The sequence below is a fragment of the Grampus griseus genome (genome assembly GCF_964374135.1).
Source record: "Grampus griseus genome assembly, chromosome: 16".
Classification (NCBI taxonomy): Eukaryota; Metazoa; Chordata; class Mammalia; order Artiodactyla; family Delphinidae; genus Grampus; species Grampus griseus.
In genome coordinates this window covers 60,688,752-60,706,244 of record NC_139010.1, presented here as the reverse complement: position 1 = coordinate 60,706,244, position 17,493 = coordinate 60,688,752, and the positions used below count along the sequence as shown (strand labels likewise).

General features: G+C 43.2%; 1 protein-coding gene across 1 annotated transcript in view; it reads left to right on the top strand.

The window, feature by feature from the left end:
• The window catches only part of ARL3 (ARF like GTPase 3), a 32,419-nt gene extending 15,235 nt beyond the window's left edge, over nucleotides 1-17,184 (top strand). The window contains exons 4-6 of the mRNA XM_082673571.1: nucleotides 5,638-5,688; nucleotides 7,265-7,450; nucleotides 16,911-17,184. Coding sequence (XP_082529697.1) covers nucleotides 5,638-5,688; nucleotides 7,265-7,450; nucleotides 16,911-16,958 — 285 coding nt within the window. The 3' untranslated portion in view covers nucleotides 16,959-17,184. The remainder of the gene's footprint in view (nucleotides 1-5,637; nucleotides 5,689-7,264; nucleotides 7,451-16,910) is intronic.
• Nucleotides 17,185-17,493: the final 309 nt, after the last annotated feature.

The window sequence follows — 17,493 nt, the reverse complement described above, 5'->3', positions numbered from 1 at the left end:
AATCACAGTTCTATCTGTTCATCTACTGGATTAGGTACTTTGAAAGAAATGTCCAAATAAGGGCTATATAGGGACTTCCCTGGTGGTCCAGTGGGTAAGACTCCACACTTCCAATGCAGGGGGCCTAGGTTCAATCCCTGGTCGGTGAACTAGATCCCACATGCGTGCTGCAGCTAAGAGTTCGCATGCCACAACTAAGAAGTCCATATGCCGCAACTAAAAAAGATCCCACATGCCACAATGAAGATCCCGAGTGCCACAACTAAGACCCAGCACAGCCACAATAAATAAATAAATAAATTCCTTTAAAAAGAGCTGTATATAAGGACATTAATGCCTTAAGGCTCCATGAGGAGTTCTCAGAAACTTTCTGGTCTACAGATCAGGGTAATTTTAAAACATAAGCTCTAACATCTTGAGGGTAGACTGCAAGGTAGTTGTAATATGACCCTGGATTCCACACTTCCCATTAGCTAAGAGCACCTAGGAATTATTGGACAATCCAGCAAAACTAAGTTCACAGTAACCCTAGAGGAGCTTTCTCCAGCTATATTATGCTGCCAGTATCAGACAATATTTTGGATTGAGTCAAACCTTTTGTCATTTTCCAATGCTATTTGAGATTAAACAAGTCTTGAGGAGCAGCTGAGTACCCAGGGTTAGATTCTAAGGCCTTGGGGCTTTTAGCCCTATCTGCCCATTTTGTAGCAGCTTGGAGTGACAGTGGTAGATGGGTTACATTAGTTTGTTTGTACTTAATAGTCTTCCACTGTTGGTTGAAAAGACCTATTACACTAGACTCCACACTGCCTAGAAGAGCAGGGTTGAGGCTTGATGCATTTCGTTGCCTGGTTAATTCTTTTCAGTTCTCTCTAGAGTGCCAAAATACAGTCTTGCTTTAGAGCAGGTGTCGACAAACTGATCCAGCCTGCCTCCTGTTATTGTGTCTCGTGAGCTAAGAATGGTTTTGACATTTTTAAATGGTTGAACAAAAAATCAAAAGAAGAATAAGATTTCATGACACATGAAAATTATATGAAATTCAAATTTCAGTGTCCGTAAATAAAGTTCTGTTGGAACACAGCCACGTCCATTTGTTTATGTATTTTTTTATGGTTGCTTTTGCACTACAGCAGCAAAGTTCAATAGCTGTGAAAGAGATTGTATGGGCCACAAAACCTAAAATATTTACTACCTGACCCCTTACAGAAAAAGAGTACCAACCCCCACTTTAAATTATATGTTTCTCTAGAGGTTTGAAAGAATCAGAGCAACTCCTAAAAGTGCAGTTATTCTCAGGGATGATGACACTGAGAACATGACTTCAGCTTTATTAATTTGGGGGAAGTGACTAAGAAATTAATCCTGAGATAAGATAGAGGGAGGGGATAGGATGTCTTCCATTTCTCTTGTGCCAGGAAATAACAGCCTTTTGATAGACAAAAACACATCATTTTTTTCAAGGTATATATTAATATTAATACCAAACTTCACTTACTTTATCATAATTAGTTTTGTGTCTAAACACAACATAATTTAAGGTAATTTGCCATCATTTCCATATCCAAAGGACATCAAGTGAGACAGAGCTCAAACAACCATCTCTTATATTATCTCCATAATATCACTCACACTTAAGCATCAGTACCACTAGAGCACAAATAACTGAAAACAGGTCATCCAGAAAACTTACTTGTCAGTTTCACCCTCCTCTTAAGACTTTTGCTCAAGCTATCAATAAAAAGCCACACTTTTTAGTGTCATCTCTTCTGTCTCCGTCTACCCCTCTGGTGGAGAAATACTTAAGAGCAATAAAATGGCCAAAAGGTGGCAGCAGGAGGGAGGAGGACCAGAAGCAAGAGGAGAAACAAAGAGCCTTCATTCACATGGTGGATAATCAGTCTCCGGATAATCCGAAATTGGCTGAACTTCCATCCAGAAAAAATCTTTTTCTCTAGGTCTTCCTCCCACAACCAAATAAAAATTTCCAAGCAGTTGCCAATGAAGGTGTGAATTGGCTCTGCTTAAAGCATCATTCTCATTCTGAGTGCCATGGATTATAAGTTTATTTTAGAATAGGTTTATGAAACTTAATTTTTGAAGATCCATAATGTTTTAAGACCAGTCAAAAGCACTATATTTAACTTTCTTTAATACTTTCTGAGTATTTTTTATTTGATAATCTGTTTCTGGATTCTTTTTTTTGCTCAGTATTATGTAGCAACCTAAATGGGAAAAGAATTTGAAAACAAATAGATACATGTGTATGTATAACTGAATCACTTTGCTGTACACCTGAAACTAACACAACATTGTTAATCAACTATACTCCAATATAAAATAAAAAGTTACACCAAGGGGGGAAGGGGCGGGGGTGGGATGAATTGGGAGATTGGGATTGACATATATACACTATTGATACTATGTATAAAATAGATACCTAATGAGAACTTACTCTGTAGCTCAGGGAACTCAGTGCTCTGTGGTGACCTAAATGGGAAGGAAATCCAAAAACAGAGGGGATATATGTATACGTATAGCTGATTCACTTTCCTGTACAATAGAAACTAACACAACATTGTAAAGCAACTGTACTCCAATAAAAATTAATTTTAAAAAATTAAAGTTAAAAAAATGGTTTTTGCATGACTAGATTAACACTTACGTTATTAACAAGAAAAAGAAAGGAAGAAAAAGAGGCTATCCTTATCCTTAGCTATTGACCGCAAGCAAACAGATACTTGCAGGAAGAAACTGGGCAGCGCTGGGGAGGGGGTAACCAGGAGAATCGTGTGCCACCATAGAAAAACAGATCTGTGGGATCACCAGAGACTGGTTTGTGCTTAGGACTTCTTCACTTGGCCCTTTTAATAAATGGGGCAGTTGTTTTATAGCCTTCCTCCTGGAATTATTTTACAATAATTTTCTAATTCTATAAAAGTTATGTGAGAAAAATACTAAATGATAGGAAGAATTTATGTACAGTTTAGGAAAAGCCCCCTTTTGACTCTTTTAATGAAAATGTTCCTTGTGAAATTTAATGTCAAAGCAATAAGTAGCAAGTCATTTAGCAAGTAATTAAAGTAAAAGTTAAAACTTTCTTATTGACTTTCAGCCTCTGGATTCTTTGGTATTTCAATCATCATCTTTCTTGTCTACTATTAAAACTATCTTTCCATTCCTAATTATTCTCTCCCAACTGTTTATTTTTCATCATATCAAACACCAATTTCTTAACTGTATCTTTTTCTTTTCTTTTTATTTTTGGCTGCGCCACGCAGCTTATGGGATCCTAGTTCCCCGACCAGGGATTGAACCCGGGACCCGGCAGTGAAAGTGCCGAGTCCTAACCATTGGACTGCCAGGCAATTCCCATTAACTTTATCTTTAATTGTATTCTCAGCCTTGTCTCAGCCTCTTCTACATTTACCTTCTCACTCATACCCTTTGTTCTCAAGCACATTTTTTCCTGCTTTGTAATCTGAGCCCAGAATACCCTCCCAGGGATCACCTGACCCTTCTCCCCTCCCTCACATCATCTCCCAGTCTTGCCTGAGTGAAGATCATCTTAATCCACTATAGACTACCAAATAGTTCTAATCCCGTCCTTTGTATTCAGGTTCACTCTTCCATTGCATTCCTTCTTTCTACATCTGTGTTTATACTATGCCTGCTACTATATAATGTGAGACCCACCAGTGGAAAACTAAGCTACCACCATGTTCTGACTTATCAGACAGTATCGAATTTTGTGTCTCTGTGGTGTGCATTGAGTCAGAGTAATATTAACAATAACAATAATAAGGCCACAAAGAAATACTGAGACCAAACACATCCATCCTTTCTCCTATGATTCTCCATGAAGGAAACACAGGTGAGGTGGTCCCTGGTATCATATTTAGCACTAGTGACTCTAAATTTATTTATTTATTTATTTGTTTGTTTATTTATTTATTTATTTTTGGCCGTGCTGCGTGGCATGCGGTATCTTAGTTCCTGACCAGGGATCGAACCTGTGCCCCCTGCACCCTGCCCCAGGCCGAGGAAGCGCTGAGTCTTAACCACTGGACCTCCAGGGAAGTCCCAGCACTAGTGACTGTAAATGAGAGTGCATTAACTTAAGCAAAGGAATTTTAATTGTTGGGGTTTTTTTCCTTTCAAAAGAGAGCAAGTTTTCAGAGTAGAACAGAATTTTAAGGCACGTAAAGGTGGGAATTCAAGATTGCTTTTCATTGTTGTTTTTCAATGATATGTTCTTTCAAAAGAGCGTTTCCATTATACCATTAGTTTAGTAACAATTCTAATTTCTTTAAAGAAAGTTTGAAATTTTGATAATTTTTAAGATTAGCAACTGGGAGAACATTTAATACACTGATGATTTTTTTTAATGACTACAAAATGATATCTCTGGTTTTCTTTTTTTTTTTAATTTACTTATTTATTTTTGGCTGCATTGGGTATTCATCGCTCTACATGGGCTTTCTCTGGTTGCAGCGAGCTGGCGCCGCTCTCCGTTGCGGTGCGTGGGCCTCTCATTGCGGTGGCTTCTCTTGTTGCAGAGCACAGGCTCTAGGCTCGCAGGCTTCAGTAGTTGTGGCACGTGGGCTCTAGAGCACAGGCTCAGTAGTTGTGGCGCACGGGCTTAGTTGCTCTGTAGCATGTGGGATCTTCCCAGACCAGGGCTCAAACCCATGTCCCCCGCACTGGCAGGCGGATTCTTAACCACTGTGCCACCAGGGAAGTCCTCAGATTTTCTTTTTAAATTAACATACGAAGAAGAATTAGAAGGGAACTTTCATAAGAAATGAAAATAATTAATGTGCTTGGGTTCTGGAACTATAGGCGATTATTCTTTCTTCTTTGGTCTTATCTAATTTCCCTTATCATTGTTATAGGATGTTATTTATACAATAAATACAATTCAGTGATGGGAAAGAAAGCTTGGGATTTGTAATTTACGGTAAATCTCAAAACTTCTCTTACTCTGGCAAAGCCTATGCCCCTGCTATTTCCAGTACTTGATCTTAACCTCCCAGCACCTGAAGACAGCATACAGTTAATACTGAAAATGGTACTTTCAGAATGATGATGTTCGAGGTCTATAGGATTTGTAAATGCCTCAAAACACTATCCCTTCCTGACAATTTGGGACACAGTATAGCAGAGTGCTTAAGAGCAACTAGGGACTTTACTGTCAGGTATGCCTGAGTTTGAATCCCCATTTTGTCATGTACCAAACGTAACTTGGGTAAATTACTTAACTTCTTCGGGCTTATGTTTATTTATGTATAAAATGGGATAAAAATGAAATCTAACTCACGGAGTGATAACGAGGATTAATAGGGTAAATCTAGTAAGAATGTTCAGTGAATACCTGTTAACTATATCTATTTTTATCCTGCTTGGCTCTCCTGACTTCCTACTTTGGAGTTTTGCTGGAGGTATTTTCTGGGCCTCTCCATTTAATTAATTAATTAGTTTATTTTGCATCCGTAGATAAGAATTACCACCTCAGTTTCAGGATGCTGTGCTAATGTGAAAATCTGCTGATTGGGAATCATCTGCTCCTTCCCTAGAAGTTGCCCTGTCTTTTTCCATATTTGCTTATTGAAGTAGCCTTCTTCTTTTACTTTACAGATATATGTAATTGACAGCGCAGACAGAAAAAGATTTGAAGAGACGGGTCAGGTAAAAAATTGTTCTGTTGAGATACTTCCCAAATAATTGGGTATTCATTAATCTACTTTGTAAATGTATAAGAGTGGGGGAAGTATTTTTGTTTAACCTGTGCAGTTTAAACAAAACAGTCATTCTGGCAAGCAGGCAAAATACCACTTGCCTAAAAAGAAATTAGTTGAGAATTCTTTAAACAATTTTTCGTTTAAAGCCTTTTAGTTTTAATCAAATTAAATAAATAAGGTATAAGCAAATGGAACTTACCACCATGCCCAAAAGCTCTTCCCAGGCCACATAGAAATGAACCTGAGGAACAATTCACTTATCATTTGTGTACATTTTTCAATACCAACTTAATTGATCCAAGGGTAACTTGGACAAATTAGAAGGTATGGGAAGAAATGTGCAAGCCAAGACTAAGCTGCTCTTCTTGCCAAGTGAAGAGATAGATATACTTTGAACCCAAATATGACTTCAAATGCAGAGTGCATGTCAACATGATTACACAATGCAATCTGTGTATGCAATTTTAAATAGAGAAGCAGTGGGCATAGACCATTTTACCCAGACTGAGTGCACTGATAAGAAGTGAGTAGTATCGTGGACCTCTTTGGAGAAGTACTTTTACATTTTATTGCAGAGTCCTTGGCCTGTGTCCTAAACTACTGCACGTGGCCTTCCAAAGGTAGCAGTCCCCATGTTTAAGTTCCTTTTCCCTGGAAATTAGTTTGAGAACTCTCCAGACTCCTGGAGACAGCCCCTCTCCCTTCTATACCTTGATGATTTCTAGACTTCACTCAAGTGAAGCAATGTTAAACATGAGTTTGGAAGTGAAGGGTGTCAGATGGAGATCTGCCTCTTGAACCATCCAGTTCTCTTTGACAGCCCAAGTGTCTTAAGTAGCTAAAATGTGGGCTGAGTGGGGAAGAGGTGGATCCTGGCATTTAGCTAAGTATATACCTTCTCCTGTACTTATCGCAGGCAAATCAACATACAGTTTAGATCCCAACCAATAACCTAAAAATTAGAGACCTTGCCAGATGGACTAATGCAGTTACTTTAGGATGTGGGTTTAATGAAGTGTAATGCACATGCATGCATGTTTTGGAGACAGAGATTGATGAAACAGAATTATAGTCTCTAAAGCAATTGTCATTTTTAGTTCAAATTTTAAAATATATATGTATATGTACATATACATACATATATATGTATGCGTATCTATGCATTGAAAGTTACTTGCAGATAGTAACGTTTGGGTAAGTTTAAAATGTCTAACCACAATTTGTGTTCTCCCTCGAACAGTATTTCTCAAAGTACGACTTATGAATCCCCTATAAAAGAACCACCTGGGGAACTTGTTAAAAATGCAAATCCCTGGACCCTGGCTTAGACTTTCCAAAGTCAGCATCTCTGGGGCAGGCCCAGGAATTTGCCAGGGGATTCTTCCACAAGCTTAAGTTTGAGAACCACTGCCCTTGAAAGTTGCTAGTTGATCAGCTTAACTTACTTATTTCTGATTAGAAATGCATGGTTAAATATCATAGATTTCATCCTCCCCTCCCCATATATTCCCACAATGATCCAGGAACTAGCTGAATTACTGGAAGAAGAAAAGCTAAGTTGTGTGCCCGTGCTCATCTTTGCTAATAAGCAGGATCTACTCACAGCAGCCCCTGCCTCTGAAATTGCAGAAGGACTGAACCTGCACACCATCCGCGACCGAGTCTGGCAGATCCAGTCTTGCTCAGCTCTCACAGGAGAGGGCGTTCAGGTGAGGTTACTGGAGGGCTCGGTCACCTGGCAACACGGCAGCCAGCCGAGGTAGCCTGTCTCATTGGTTGGGCGGATCTAGATAGAAAAAGATATGAAACAAATAGCCTTTGATGGGCAGATGAACCATTCCAGGATGTGAAAGGCCTGGAGGAGTTTGATTCTTTTCTACTTAGCAACCAATCTGATATCATTAACTGTTCCAAGAAAGCCACAGATAAACCACCCCCCCGACGAGTGACAAGCTACCCCACTGGGGAGGAGGTTCGGAATGGAAGAATTCAAAAATGCTTTCCGACTCTAGGGTTCTTTGGTGATTGGGTTGGGGGTTTTGTGTTGTGTCTTGTATTACGGATGCTAAATACTTGCACTCCCAAGGTAACAGAGCCATCAACAACACACTAGCTATCCTAGAAGTGTTTTGTCTTTTCTGTTGGCTGTCTCCACTGCTGTCAGGGTTGGGGCCTGTTTCATGCTACTTCAGGTTTGTTTCCCATGGAGAAGCTTCTGCCGACCGAAAGCCTTAGGCTTTAACACTGAGGAACTGTGTACTGAAGAGCAGCTCCCCCTCATTTGATCTTAATTTAGGGCAGAAAACGATTGTAATCCAGACACCTGAAAGGCTCAAAGAATGATCAACAGTTTCAGCTCTGATGTTTCCTACCAAGCAGCCTCAAACCTGTTGACCCTTGGGGTCAGCCCCCTAGGACCACTTCTTGATTCTGAAGCCCCCAGCGTGCTCTACACGCCTCATTTTCAACATCTGGTGTACCTGCCAGGGAGGTGACCCAGTGCTGTGAGAACCAGACAGCACTGCTCTAGGATGCTTTGGGGGATCAACAGCATCTAGAAAAATGGCATCTCCCCTCATTGCCGTAGGACACGTGTCTCTGGTGGCACGACCAGTTTGCTTTTCTGTGAACTTGGTGTGTTGGGGGATGAGCCCGAGATTTGATTCTCCATCATTGTCCGGCAGCCTCTTTCCGTTTCCCTTCTAATACTCTTCTCCCCCCTCTCAGACATTTGATACTGATTTGTCTTAAAACTGCCTGACAACTTTTATCTCAAGCAAATAATCACTTCCTAGAATTATCTCACCTGTTCCAACTGTTTGCTGCCTGGTTTTTCCCTCTTTGTCACACAAAGAGCCAGGGCCCCTTCTGTGCTTGGCCTCTGATCTGAGGGCAGACCAGTCAGCACGGAACAAGGGCCCCTGCTCCAGACTCCTTGACACCTGCCCCTCAGAAGCTCTTGGTGCGCGTGTGTGTGTTGTGCAGGCTCCCAAGTAGCCGTAGATTACCTCGGCTGTGTCCCCAGAAGGGAAGCTGGGGCCCTGCGAGTCTCTGTGAGGTGTAGGTCTACGGAGGGGGGCAGGTGTTAAGTCTCATCTGTTTCCTTTTTTCTTTCCTAGAATGTGGTTATAAAGCAATATATTCTCATTTTAATCATATCAAAATAATACATAAAATTAAAAAGTTCTTTCATTTCCTCTAATCCCACTCAAGAAAGAAACTAACTACCATTAGTAGTTTTATTCTTCTCAGGTCTCCTCTATAAAATTGCAATCACTTATGTGATTATGTATATCTTATCAGGTTTTGAATTAACTGGGTGATTTTCAGCTGGTCCAACAAGTATGTTACAACCCAGAATGTTTTTGAGTAGGTAAACTCTGATCATTTTATTTAGCTTCTCACTTTTAAACAAAAATCAAGTTCTGCCTAAGGTATTTCCCTCAGTTGTGCCAAAGATGGTACTCATGAGGCCTCAGGTTATTTTGGTGAGGCTGAGGCCCAGGAAAAGAGAGTAGCTTTCTTGTGTTTGTACAACCCACTTCAGCAAGAGGACTCTGCCTCTCTAAATGGTTTAGAACCCAAATATAGAAAATAGAGAACATCTTGAGTTTGGGGACTCTAAAGATGGGGCCTTAAGAAAATAAATGCAGGGACTTCCCTGGCGGTTCAGTGGTTGGGACTCTGCGCTTCCAGTGCAAGGGGTGCTGGTTCAATCCCTGGTCAGGGAACTAGGGTCCCACATGCCACATGGCACAGCCAAAAGATTAAAAAAAAAAAAGCAAATTAAATCATTAAAAAAATAAAATAAAATAAATGCATTCTGTATGTATACTCCTAAGAAAGTAGGAATTGACAGCTCTATTATCTTTTTTCACTCGTGGCCAGAGTGTCAAAAGGAAGAAAAAGCAAAGCTGGAATTAACAGTGAGGCTCTTGTTTCTTCAGCCAGCCTTAGGGATATAAAAAGGAGGGACTAGGGTCATCTCTTTAGAGGAATGGCATTCAAGTCAAGGGTGCTTCCTCAGAGGAGCGTGGAGTTGGGAGGGAGCTCTGGTCATTGTCTTTCCAGTCCCCACCCTTCCCGCTCGGCCAGGCAGAGATGACAAGGACAGACTCCTTGTTGCCAGCTGTTGAGCTGCCGTAGAAATGAAGTTCCCTTTATATCACAGGATCTTTGGGCCAAAAAAGAGGCTGTGAGCTACCAGACAGACAGAGGGTGAGGGCAGGCAGGAATCAAGTGAGACAGTCCTGTATGGTTTGATCTTGTTAGAAAGTTCTTCCCAGATCAGGGACCTCAGCAACCAGGTTCACAGGAAATGATATCATGAGAGATCCAGTAAAGAAATGTGAACAAGAAAAAACATGGTTTTGTATGGAGAAGAAATAGTTTGAAGGTCACTTAATTAGTTTAGTAGATAGTACCATGGTGTATAGAATTGGGTAGTTAAGACTGGGATTTCAAGGTTAATGAGATTAGGTTATGGTTAATAGAATGATATAAATTTAGAGAATTTAGCCATTATTTGAAACGGGTTATTTAATAAAAATGTTAATTAAGAAGGGAGTCTGCTGTCTGTTGTCCTTTAATGGTAACCTTTGAGGACTGGAGAAAGGTCGTGGAAACACTTTTCATTGTGAGGCACTGATTGACCATGTCCCTCTCAGGTAATACCTTTGACCTAAGCTCTTGCCCACTCAGCCAGTTTCTTGGTTTTCATTTTAAAAAGAGTCACTTAGGTGGAATTCTTTCCCTGCATTGCTTAGTTCAGGAGCAGGCCTTTTAAAGATTCTTGTTAATTAAGGCTTTAACTATTCTTAAAAATGAAAGACTTCACTAGAAAAACGTCACTTTCAGAGATTCTGTGTAAAAATTTCCTGAAATTCCCTAAATTCCTATTTCATCCTCCCATTCCACCCTCCCCACCCACTACCCGCTGAAAGCTGGTCAGTAATGGGCAGAGCTGCTAAAATGATCAGATGTGAAGTGGGTCAGGTATCTGGCACCACAGCCCTAATGACCCTGAAAGAAAAAGCACAAAGGTTAAAAAAAAAGACCTGGAATTTCTGTTACTGTTTCAGATGTTTACAAACAGTGTCTCTATTTACATTGTGTTTAATCAAAATGCATTTGAGAGACATGTCCTCTACTGATAAATAACCATCCAGTGGGTGAGTCAAGGGAACAGATCCACTAGGTGGGGAGCTATGCCCTCTGGGGTAGTCGGGCAGGGAGATCACTTCTCCTTAGCCAAGTAGCTTAAACATATGATTTGACATTATGGAAGTTAGTGATTCCTGGGGTGGATTTCACGTTCTTGTTCTACCTGATATTCTGATGGCAAATACATGCAGTCTTTACAAGGACAGGCAATCCCTTGCTCTGGGTGTGGAAATCGGCTTTTGAGGGCTTCAAAAGAGTTTGGAACAGGTCTTTCTTTGCCTGACTAATGGCGATGAGGAGGCAGCCCATCATGTTATTAAAGCAAGTTTTCATGGGAAACTATCAAGAGCAGAGCATAGGTAAACGGCACTAAAAGCTGAAGGAGAACATCAATCTTGGAAACTCTGGGCTATGGAGAGCCCCATAGTCCAGGGGAGTGATCAGAGGAGACCCAGTTATGTCAAGCAGATGAAGGCAGAAAGAGGAGAAACTGAACAATGTTTGGGAGGGAAAACCTGCAGCCCCTGCAGGCAGACTGCCTTGCAGACATGGAGCGGCCTCCCTCTGCACCCTGGGGCTGGGCCAGGGTTGCTAGGGCCTCTCCTAGTGCACAACATCTAGCCTGGGACTCTTCTCTTCTTTTCCCTGGGTGTCTGGAAAATAGTGAACAAAGATCTGGCTTAGAGCCAGAGAAAGATATAGAGAAATCAATCCCTCTTCCACCTGCAGACCTGAATGTGAAGCCCAAACCACAGCTTTCCTTGGCTGTTGTAGTTTCAGGTGCTTGAAGACATTTCCTCCCTAGAACATTTTGTGTGTGTGTGTGTGTGTGTGTGTGTGTGTGTGTGTGTGTGTGTGTGTGTGTGTGTGTGTGTGTGTGTTTAATTAAAATTATACTGCATTGGAATTTCCTTTCAAAGCAGAGATCAGCAGTTTCAACCTGGTCTCTAACCTTAGTCATAACAGAGACATGCCTACACCAGTAGCTTTGAGCTAGCAGAAGATTCTCCTGGGTATTGCTCTCCATGCCCCTACCTCATGCTCATCCCTTCTTTTCACATCGCTTCCACATTCCTTGTCTTCCTTCACCAAGCAGGAGCCATGATCCGGCTCACAGAGGTCTCACCTACACAGAAGGGGCCTCTAGCAGTCTGAGCCCTGACGTGTGAGCTGTCCTTCAGAGCGCCTTGCAGGTGAACAGTAAACATTCACTAGCCCAGGTTCTTGTTTTTGTTTCTTTTTCCTTGATCCAGGGGACCTTCCCCTTAATATGCCAACAGAATTTCAATATATTTTTTAAATGACATTTACAACTTCTTTCTAGGCCTGAATCAGTCATTTTCAACTCCCAGTGTGTATGGGACTGCTTATCTGCAAGTCAGACCTCAGGTTTATTTTTAAATTTTCAGATGTCTCTGTAGACTAAGGAAGCAAGCTTGGGACATGCGATTCTGCTGCCTCTCTGGTGCAGTGCCCTTTGTCACCAGAAAAAGTATTAATAGCAAGCAATATTTTATGTATGCTGCTTCCAGCTGCTCCTTGACCCTGGGGGCCCAGTGGCACAATGGGATAGGCTGCATTGCTCAGCAAGGGTCTGAGCTCTGTCGTCTTAAAGCAATTACTGATGTGACCGTGTAGTCCTCATGGCATTAAAAACCAGGCCCACCCAACCATGGCTGCCACTGCTCAGTTCCAACCATCAAGCAGTGATGGATGCATTGCAAAGAGATCAAATTAAGAGAAGTGCAGTGAGCTGGATGGACCTAGAGTCTGTCATACAGAGTGAAGTAAGTCAGAAAGAGAAAAACAAATACCGTATGCTAACATATATATATGGAATCTAAAAAAAAAAAAAAATTGTTCTGAAGGACCTAGGGGCAGGACAGGAATAAAGACACAGATGAGAGAATGGACTTGAGGACGCGGGGAGGGATAAGGGTAAGCTGGGACGAAGTGAGAGAGTGGCATTGACATATATACACTACCAAATGTAAAATACATAGCTACTGGGAAGCAGCCACATAGCACAGGGAGATCAGCTCGTGCTTTGTGACCACCTAGAGGGGTGGGATAGGGAGAGAGGGAGGGAGTAGCAAGAGGGAGGACATATGGGGATATATGTATACATATAGCTGATTCACTTTGTTATAAAGCAGAAACTGACACACCACTGTAAAGCAATTATACTCCAATAAAGATGTTAAAAAAAAAAGAGGAGTGCAGTCGGAGACCACTCTTCCCATAGAAAGGGCATCATGCCTTTAATCCCGAAACGGAGAGATCTGTGATCAGTAGGTTTTCACCCATATGGTTAGGGGCCGCCTTATATTTTTCCCAGCAGTTAGTAGGGAATAATATCATGACATGGTAAAATGTATTTCCTCTCCCGAAGGCCAAACAAAGCTCAGTATTTGAGGTTCAGTGTCTCTCCTTAGTCTCTGGTATTGAATTGAAGCTAATCAATTCAAATTCAGTTTCAGCGAGGTTGGCCAGGGGAGGTGCGGTGGAGGACGAAAGGGAGGACTACTTATGCCATAAGGTTGTCAGCACAACCTGACAACCTCATGGCATAAGTAGTGAGGAAGCGTGAGGAAGATCCAGTATGCAGAAATTTGGTCAAACCAGTTTTTGACAATAAAGTTTCAACCATTAAACGAACCTATGAGTTCATTTCCTTCTTTGGAGGCAGAGCAGTAACCTACTTCAAGTAAATGATCACCTTTTCTCAGTCATCTGTTTTTTGGGGGTTTTTTAATTAATTTATTTATTTTTGGCTGTGTTGGGTCTTTGTTGCTGCACGTGGGCTTTCTCTAGTTGCGGCGAGCGGGGTCTACTCTTGGTTGTGGTGCACGGGCTTCTCACTGCAGTGGCTTCTCTTGTTGCGGAGCACAGGCTCTAGGTGTGCGGGCTTCAGTAGTTGTGACTCGTGGGCTCTAGAGCACAGGCTCAGTAGTTGTGGCGAATGGGCTTAGTTGCTCTGCGGCATGTGGGATCTTCCCGGACCAGGGCTCGAACCCGTGTCCCCTACATTGGCAGGCGGATTCTTAACCACTGTGCCACCACGGAAGCCCCAGTCATCTGTTTTTAAAAAATCAAAGCCTTTTCAGATTAAGGCCAGAGTGCCGTGGCTGCTGATTTAAGCATGAGAAGCAGAAGGGTCCTCCTCTTGCAATGACGTCGTCTCTAAAGAGAGAGATCCTGCTGGAGGTGGCAGGCTTGCGGAGAGTTAATACATGGGGAGCGAGGTAAACACGTAGGATTCCACACGCACCGATACCTGGCAGCCCGGGAATCCTGAGAGCTGAGTGGCCAGAAACAGCCTCTGGCACCTTCAGAGCTGCAGCAAAGCCACGCAGGGTGCTTGGGTAGGGCTGTTCTGTCTCATGCCCCTGTATTCAGCTGGAAGTCATAACGAAGAAAAAACTGGAATTGCTCCCTCTGCCAACTTGAGCCCCAGCTTCTCTCTAAGCCTGAGGCAGAGCTCCTCCCCGAGCAGTTGCCCGCGGTCATTGAGAAAGGGTCATCGAGAGCAGATGCCGGGGCTAGATTGCCTGGGTTCACAGCCTGCCTCTGCCACGCACTCTTCTGTGCCCCCATTTCCTCATCCATGAGTACCTACTTCACAGTGTTGTTACAAGGATTAATTTAAAAGATATAAATTAAGTGTGTGGCCACCACCATGCTAAGTTCTGTAAACACCACCTCAAGCCAGCCTGGCGTGGACCCTTCCCTCAGGAGTCTTTCCTTGCCAGTGGGCACCCTGGCACAGCTTGTGCCTGATTTTTATTGAAGAGCTATCATCATCATTGACTGTTGCCTCCCCAACACCGCCACCTCCAGCTCAGGTTCTCCTCTAGGTAATGACAGGAAAGGCACAATCCCCAGCCTCCAGACACCAGATCAGGGTGGCCTTCCCGAGCCAGAGCAGCTTAAGTCTCCTAGGCTTCCCACACTCCGGGTTGCAGGCGCAGCTGCAAAGCCCCGGGGCCATCGGGTCAGCTGGTGGGGCCCGACCTCTGAGCGCCCTCTGCTGGCAGGACTGTGGCTGGAAGGGTTTTGTCACCGCGGGCCCTCACATACATCTGGAGGACACTGCCCCTCGGCAGGGCTCCCCCATTTAAATTCCCTCTGCCTCCATAACAGATACCCAGGAGAAAACTGCCCCTCACCCTCCATGTTCTGCTTTGGGTTCCTGCAGCTGAGTAAATATTTTTCCTATCTCTTTGAGTGCATTCATGTTGAGTTACATGCAGTAAAAGAAACCCACCCCCCTCTATAATCAGCCGTAAAACAAGAGGGAAAATGGTATTCGTATAGTGTGGGAACACTGTTCTTGATTTCTCTGAGAAGATGATTTGATAAAATGTTGCAAGTCTCTACAGAGGAGGAAATATTGAGGTACGCACCTTTGATGGTGTTTGTGCGGGTTCCTGAAAATGGAAAGTGCTACGTAAGTGCTGAGCTATTCAGCTTCGAATGCAAAGGGAAGATGCTTATCTTATTCATCCCTCTTTTATTTGTAAAATCTTTTTTGTCTCCTGGCAGGTGATCTTTTTTTTTTTCCTGGAAACCAATTAGCTCCTAAAATTAAACATGCTTCTCTTTAAATTATTCCTTTTCATAAAATGGTCTTAAAATTGGCCTCAGCTTTTCAGAGTAAGTAGCTGACCCAGTTGTAATCGGAGATGTATTCGGAGTCCACCTTCTCCCACCTCGGCATTCCCCCACCCTCATCCCCACTGCTGCCAGGTGCTGTCCACCTTTGTGCCTTCAGCTGTGGCCAGCCTCTTCTTGGCACATGCCCTAAGGTATGCTCTGGGACAGCCATCAGATTATCTGCTTCTCCCACCCAAGTGCTCTGATGGCAACTGGCGGAGTTTTAATCACTGTAAATTCAGGTTATGGTCAGATTAGCCAGGAGATAGGATGCCTGCTGGTTGTTTTGAAGTGATGTATTGTTTATGGGATTAATGCTCCTAATGGCCAAGGGTGTCAGCTGATGTTTATTACTTTAAGCTGTCTCAGCTGTTCAGGTTCAACAGCTAGCTCCGTGGTCATAGGAAATGCGGGGCTCTGAATGTCATGTATGCCCTGAGATGTGCACGTGTGACACATGCAGGGGAAAGGGGTGCGGTGCGTTGCAGGAGCCTCGTTTGATTTTGTTCTGGGCTTCTGAGACCTCTGCACACCCCTGGGGGTCAGAGAGACTCTGGGGAAAGGGTGAGCATTCAGGGATGGCTGCAAAGGGCGTTGAGAAATAGGTCATCTCTGGCGGGCCTGGCATCCACGAGATATCATGCCACCTGCCAAGTGGCTGTAGGTATTGTGTGGTTTTTACCTCTGTCCTCCAGCCTTCTAAGAGAGGACACTTTCAAGGTCGCTGTGCATTTAAGGGAACCTTCTCCCCAGTCCCTCTGCTTGGTAGCGCTTAAAGCCGCAAGAACCAGGCCAGGCCCCTTTAAACCTTCCCTGGTGCTGCGCGAAGAGAAATAAATGCACATTGCCCCAGTGTGTGTCTAGTAACATGCACTGCAGTTGGTTTGTTTTTCCAAAAAGAAATTTAATTTAGCGCAAGTGTACACTGCCACACTGTAAACACACCGGGCACCAGAAAGGTGGCTTATTGAATTTAATGCCCTAGCAAAGGTCAGCTTTTAGAAAAAGCCAAAAATGGCTGGAATCTGTCCTGATAGCTCCTCAATCAGGCCTTGGATCCAGGCAGATGTGTTTATTTTTTCAGAGGGAGTTCCTGAGGACCCATCTCAAGTTCGGGCTCTGGACATTCCCCCTCCCTTCTCCCTCCTGTGCTCTCAGAGGCCTCCCTCCTCCTCCCCAGGAGGTCACTGTCCCTGGTCACCCAGGTGGGCCCCTGGGGAAGGCAAGCTCCATTGAGCTGGTGGTTGAGGAGGGAGGACCCAGGACCCTCGCCCTCTCCCCTCTGGGGCTAGAGTGTGTGGTGCCTTTCTTACAACTAACGCTGCCTCTCTCTGACCATTTCCCTCAAAGGACGGCATGAACTGGGTCTGCAAAAACGTCAATGCAAAGAAGAAATAAAATCTTGACGCATGGAGACGCAGGAGCTGCGGGAGCTGAATTCTGTCCTGAAAAACACTAATTTGCTGCTTTCTGACCAAATGTTTTTCCATCTGTGTACAGCTACAGCTGTGTGAAGAGAGGGAACAACACAGTTTAAAAAGAATCCCCATTCCAGCAGTAGTTTTAACATGATCTCTGAGGTTCAGTATCATTTTTCAAATAAAGGAATTATATTATTTCCTCTGCATAATTGAAATAGTATTAAATGTCTCAAAGCACATGATTAGAAAATGAGATCTTTTAAATGAGCAAGAGATTGCATTGCAGTTTAGGCAATTCCAGTGGGCTTTTTTCTTTCAAAAAAAAGGGGGGGTGCTAGGGAGAGGAAGAGGAAGAAGCAGCTTAGGCTGCGGTCATTCATTTCCTGACCTGTCCTTACATTCCCCCATGGTGTTGAAACCAAGACAGTGTTTGATGGTGCTGGTCAGTGATTTTTACCATCATCCGCTGAGCCAGGGTTGCAGCCTGTCTGGGTGGGGAGCTGCTGGGCTTG